We start from the raw sequence: 6,734 nt of genomic DNA on the forward strand, positions 1-6,734 counted from the left end.
CACCTGCTCCATTTTGTCTGCTTTTTTGCTTGCTATTCTGTCTAGTTCTACCTTTGATCTATCCTTCACTTCTCCTGGTTAGCACCTTTGTTCTGTTGCACTTCCATGGCCTGTGATCAGATCAGATCTGTCTCAACCTCCAGCAGTATGCCACTGCTGGGTTACATTCCTACTTTGTGACTTTGCTTTATCGTACTGTTGTGATGTAATCTGTGCTATTGTGCTGCTGCCACTTGCTGGATATGCCTTCTCTATATAAAGGGTTATTGGACCCTTTCATGGTCATGCATCTGATCACAGAAACAGCCTCTCTACCCGTAGAGATAGAGGTATGGCATGTTACAGCATACCCTCCTCAGACCCTACCTCCTGGTGGGATATAGGTATGTTTGGTTTGGTTTGGTTTTGTTTACTTCTGATCACCAAATGTAAACATTTGGCCTTTCGAGAGGTTTTCACCAGATCTAATCCCTATGGAAGATCCAAATTAACTGCATTTGTGGCAAGTTAGACATGATTGACACTTGTACGGCACATTGAATGCGATGGATAAGATCCTCAGGGAATGTGCCATGCCGACAACAATTGATGATAGGGGGAGCCTAGCGCAGTAAATGGGCAAAGCGTCTACGCACCAGGCAGTGGGCCTATTCTTGATATATTTTTATTTTTTTTAAATCAAGGTGGCGCACATGCACCCTCTGGTTCTAATGTGGCTCCGCCAGTGGCTACCACCATTTTTGTACTGTTTCTTCACCATCAAAACCTTGCTCCTCCTTGGTCAAAAGCCAACGACAAATCAATCCTGAAATCTAGGACAACCCACCATTTTGGCTGTATCACCTTCTTGGCTTCCTTCACATCATTACTCAACTATACAACTTCACTATTTGTCACAATAGATGGTTCAAGTAGTCATATGGGGCTCCGCGATGCAGGTTTTACCTTTTGTTTTCAGTTTCGGCTTCTAGTTGTTTGGCTAGACAAACGTCAGCTCAAGTTTTTTTCTTTGAATCATTATCTACAATGTTTATTGGTTTATTTTGTGGTAGTCTTCGCTCCTCCATCTCTAGATGGTCTTAGAATTCATTCAGTTTCTGTTAACACATTGTGTGTTTAGTTCAACTTTAGTTTGGGTTCAATTTTTGTGTACTTAACAATGTTGTGGATTAGGTGTGCAATTCAAAGTCAAGATTCAATTAGATCATCATAATCAGAAGTCAAGGGCTCATGTAGTCAGGGTATTAGGTTCAATTGATTAGTCATTTGTATTTTATCTCTCCCCTATATATATAGGGGAGGGATAAAATACAAACCAACCCATTTGTACAAACCGTGAAAACCGTCGATTCCATTGTTTAATTTAGTGAAAAATTTTCATGAAATTGTTTCAAATAATTCATTTCTTGATGAAATTATTTCATATATTTTTGTTTCTATGTAAAAATTAAATTGTTTCATTTACATTTTGATGAAATTTGTTTACTAAAATTAATAGAGTGAAGATGATAATGTCCATAATTATTTGAAATGAATTATTTGAAACAATGTCACCATATTAAACAATTTCATGAAAAATATATATATACACTAAGAATATCCTCAATGCCTGGTGTATAGAGAGCTTACCCATTTACTAGCTTGGCTTCCCTTATCATCAATTGTTGTCGCTGTGACCCCTTCCTTGAGGCATCTGATCCATTATAGATTCACACTTTCTAGTACCGTTCTAAGTCATTCATGCTCTCATGATTGACAAATTCATGCTCTGTTGCTCGCCTACTTCCACCACTGCTCTGCCTCTGGCGACCGCTCCCCCTCTCCTCCTCTAGACGATCAATGGACAATGATCACTTAGCCCAGCTTTTTTCCACCAACGCTCGCCTCCTCTGGCTTATCCACTTCACCTTAGGTTAGGGATTTGAAAATCACTAACTCAATAGATTTTGTGCGTTGAGTAACCAATTTTGAATCATCTTTTTGTTATCATTTTATGTGCATAAATCCATGGTTTTCAAAAGTGTGGGAGGCGTACGCCTTCAGGTCCGTCTCAAAGCGAGACGTCTAACGATGTATCTAAAGCGGTGCCTCCAAAGGGTTCTCTCATGCGTACGCTTTGGTTGTTAGAGGTGTAGGCAAAAGCGGTGAGGCGGTGGGCGGTATCGAGGCGGTAGCTTTGGTTCTTTCCTTGTTTTGTTTATTAAAATACTAAAAACTATGTGTTCTCTGAGTGCTTTTTCTCAATAAATATATGTTCTTTTCCCATCAATCATAATATATATATATATATATATATATATTTCCTTATTAGCGTTTTCTTCTTCCATAGAGTGCTGGAATAGCTTGCAACACTTCTGAAGTAGTCCTTACATCAAAATGACCATCAAACTACCTCCACGTGCTTCTTGCACAAGCAACTTACGCATTGTATTTTTAGGCACACAAAGTCTGTTCCCTCTAAACAGGTACTTATGTAGTCTATAGAATTTTCCAAACGCTACTATCACATGCTACATACACACACGCAAAATCATCATCATTAGCATGCAATTCCTTGCAATATTCAAAATTCCAATAACTTTGCATTTAAAGTAGAGACAAGGCATGCCTTCTTGATAATGCATCGGCCATAATATTATCTTACCTTGTTTGTATTTGATTACACAAGGAAAGCTCTGAATGAATTCCAACCCACTTGCCTTCTATTCAGTTTACCTTGTCCTCTCAAGTGCTTCAAGGACTCATGATTGGTATCTAGGACAAATTCTTTCTGCCAAAGGTAGTCTCTAAGGTTCTCATCAATGTACAAAGCTCTTGTCCTATGTTGAGTAGTTCAACGCTGCCACATTTAGCTTTTCACTAAGATACAAAATTGGTTGTTTTTCCTGCATCAAAACAACTCATCTATTTTGGAAGCATCACACTCAAAGTTTTAGGAAAATTTAGGTAATGTCAATAAATAAGTGTTTTATAACTTTAAAATCCTGCTCACTACCCCATTTTAAACCTACATATTTTTTTAGCAATTTCTATGAGGGGTGCAACAAGTGTACAAGTTTTTTGGACAAATCCACATATACAAATTAGCTGAACCCATAAAAACTTCTTACCTCCTTGACTGATTTTGGCATGGGCCATTCCTTGATATCACATCACGAGTGTGGGGTTTGGTTTACCTTATTAACAGTAGGGATTCATTGCTCCTTGGTGGTTTGGTTTTGCTGTAAAAAACATCCTGTTCATCGTTCTTCCCATTTGACCTCCATGAAGTAGAAGAAGCTAGATTTTGAGATGGCTGAGTTCCTTTTCTTTTAAGTTGTCGTACCCCCTTTATTGCCATGTGTGCCATGTCCTCCAACTCCACGTATTGTTCTAATTTCATCACGTTGGTAATGTCCCGATTCAGCCCATTGAAAACCTTGCATGGTAGCTTCTCTATCCTTCTCTACAATTGCCCAAAACATAGCAATCTTTCATCTCCTTGTAAGAGCCATCCACACTCTTATAGCCTTGAGTACGACTATGCAATATCTGATACAACTCCCATTAATAGTGATGATAGCCTTCCTCTCATCCCAAGTCTCTACAGGCCTCTCATGATTTCCCTTCTATAGTTCTATTCACCACAAGTTGATCCCACCAAATAATAGCACCGTTAGTAAATTCAGTGACTAAGTTTTACCTTTTTCTTGGAGTAGTTGTGGCACTCAAAAAGCAGTTCCACTTTCTCTCATTCCAAGTATGCCTCCGGATCGTTCTTCCCTTGGAAAGTTGGTATCTTCATTTTGATGTTTCCCAGTTTCTGTCAATCCCATTTTGTCACATCGGATCTCTTCCGTAAACTCTACCATGCCTTACATCCCTTGCCACGAACCTGCCCTTACCACTTAATGAAGCCTGACTGTTTTCATCTTTCAACTCATCCCCAATTGTCTACATGAGCATACCATTTCGGATCTCAACCCAATGATTATAATGGAATCATGATCCGAACGTGTATAGTTTGAACGCCACAAAGGAAAGTCCTTGCCTCCTTGGTAAGTTGAGAAGTTTCTGGAAGAACCAATAGAAGAAGCATAATTCCCTTTCTCAATATTATGCTTCATATTATTCATACCATCTATCCATGCTATTTATATGCATGGTTTTAAAAAGGAACACGACACTAATTCAAGGAAAAATACCAAAATAAAAGAATCCTAATGAAATCAATCAAGCCTTCTAATCCACCATCAATCGTAATTGCTGATTAAGGACGTCCTTAATACTTAGTATTCTTTCATATTTCTTTGCACTTGTGTTTAAAAGTAGCCCAGATCTCTTGGAATCAACCCACTGATTGCTTCTTCGATCATCTTGGATCTTGCTTAATAGGCCCAGCCATGGATCTTTTAACAGACATTCGTTGATTCTACAACCAATTCTTTTCTTTTACCTTAAAACAAAGCAACTAATACCCACATTCAGTGCTAATGATAAAACAACAAGAAATAGGTCTATTCTTTGCTAAGTTGAATTTACAGGCTCATGATGGATCTTAGATGATTGTGAACTTGATGTTTTCTTAATATTTTTTTCAAGGGTTGGAAACTGTTAAATTTAGTACAGTTGTATTTTATTGGAAGCAGTCTAAATGCATGGATGCAACTGTTATCAGGTTACACGGTCTATTGGTGATGACGATCTGAAGCCTGGGGTAACAGCGGAACCAGAGGTTACTGAGACTGTACTTTCTGATGAGGATGAATATCTGGTATTATTATGATTTCAGTCTCTTTATGCTAAATTTACCATCTGCAACACATCTATTAAATCATCTATTTGATGCACCCGGTTTTTGCATCAGAATCTTTTTTAGCCATATCCCTCCAGGGACCTGTCATAACTAGATAGACGTTTTCAGGTAATGGCTAGCGATGGGCTGTGGGACGTTGTAAGCAATGCGGAAGTGGTTAGTATAATCAAGAAGACAGTGAAAGAGGCAGGGATGTGCTCCAAGAGATTGGCGATGGAGGCTGCAGAACGTGGCAGCAACGATAACATAACAGTTATCGTTGTGTTTCTTCGTCCAGTATCTACTGCAGAGAGAATTTACTAGCAAATGAAGGATAATATCAGGAAACTGGGGATGTGAATTAAAGAGGCAACAATAAGCCAACTTGTTGAGGGAGAAAAAGCTTTGTTTTTTCCAATTATGTCTTTGGTATTTTACCTAATAAAATATATTTCTTTTTAAATAAACTATCACGGACCAAACACTTACCCTGTAACTGCTTACGGGTAAAATTTAACACTATTATTTACTTACCGCGTAAGATTTTAGTCCACCAAAATGACATCGTATGCAACAATTTACCCGGTAAGCGCTTACGGTGGTAAGAGTCGTCGCCCTCACTTACTGGGTAAGACTCTTGGTCCTTGTCTCATTCTTACCGGGTAAGATTCTTGGTCCTTGCTATATTAATCCGGTGAGGTAACGTTACTTGGTAAGCGCTTACCCGGGTAAGCGTTTGGTAAACGTCCCCTATTCTTTCATTTTTAAACAAATCAACATTATTTTCTAATTTTAATCGACACATTATAGACAAACTACTTATTAAGCAATTTGTCACTTCCAACTTCAAGTTTCACGGTTATTAGTTGTGATGGTTGGTTTTTGGTTAACTTTATAGTCTTGTTGGAGTTGACGGAAATTTCGTTCCAGTTGTACGAAATGCCATTATTGACTACAATTCTATGGTTAAATTTGAAAGTGGAATGGTTCGGTCGATCCAACGGTTTTATATGTCTTACGTCAAGAATATTATGATTGGCATATAAATACTGAATAAGGAAATTTCAGTTTAACCTTTGTGAACATTTTGTAAATCCTTCATAAAGCCACTATACATTTCTAAAAGTTACTGATTAAAATCAGTTTGTCAACACCTCATTGTGTTTGATTCATTTTTCATTCAAGAAGATTTGATTTTTGTGTAGGATTGAATATAGACTATGTAATGTACTTTATCTGCAGAGTTACAGGCGGTGGATTCTCGAGAAGAGAGGAGCCATGGTGGTCCCCCCTGGACCGCCCGGATCCCACAAGTGAATCGCAACCCATTTTTTATTTTTTTCTACTAGTTAAACGTGTGGAATAGATAAAAGAAAATCTTAAGAAAAATTCAGTTCCCCCTTTAACATATTCTTTTTTTGAGTTCCAAGAGCCATATAAGATAGGAATCTCTCGAGTATGATTCTAAGGGAAGGAATTAACCCATGCACTCGGTGATTGTTTTATCCCGTAAAGCGACTTCTTTAATCTACAAACCTGTAACAACCTCAAATCCATACATTGCATATAACACATATTTCATACATAGAATACATGTTTTCCCCACAAAGGTTCATAATACAAGAGTCTATAACGTGAAATACATAACTCAAAAATTCAAAAAGTACATGCTCTTGTATCCTAGCATCTATGCTCCAAAAACATAGCTAATTTAGATCTTCACACAATAGGGAAGTAATTCACATAATGTTHTTTCCCTTATTATCATTACCTGCACACATATTTTTGAAAACACAAAAATGAGGGTTAGACATGTATGTCTAGTAAGGTTCCCTTTTTATGTAATGCAGGGTGAAGATCACCAAAACATTAATTTCAGATAATTCATTCCATGTAGTAAAGGCTGAAAATCGTATTCTGTTTCAAAACACTTTTAATCAAAATCAATGCCCATAGGCCA

General features: G+C 37.7%; 1 protein-coding gene across 1 annotated transcript in view; it reads left to right on the forward strand.

The window, feature by feature from the left end:
* Positions 1–5,189, forward strand: part of LOC112518220 (protein kinase and PP2C-like domain-containing protein) — a 16,507-nt gene extending 11,318 nt beyond the window's left edge. Inside the window, exons 11-12 of the mRNA XM_025125840.1 lie at positions 4,658–4,753; positions 4,904–5,189. Of these exons, the coding sequence (XP_024981608.1) occupies positions 4,658–4,753; positions 4,904–5,098 (291 nt within the window). The 3' untranslated portion in view covers positions 5,099–5,189. The remainder of the gene's footprint in view (positions 1–4,657; positions 4,754–4,903) is intronic.
* The last annotated feature ends 1,545 nt before the right edge of the window (positions 5,190–6,734 follow it).

Source organism: Cynara cardunculus (assembly GCF_001531365.2).
Source record: "Cynara cardunculus var. scolymus isolate 2C chromosome LG 9, CcrdV1, whole genome shotgun sequence".
Lineage (NCBI taxonomy): Eukaryota > Viridiplantae > Streptophyta > Magnoliopsida > Asterales > Asteraceae > Cynara > Cynara cardunculus.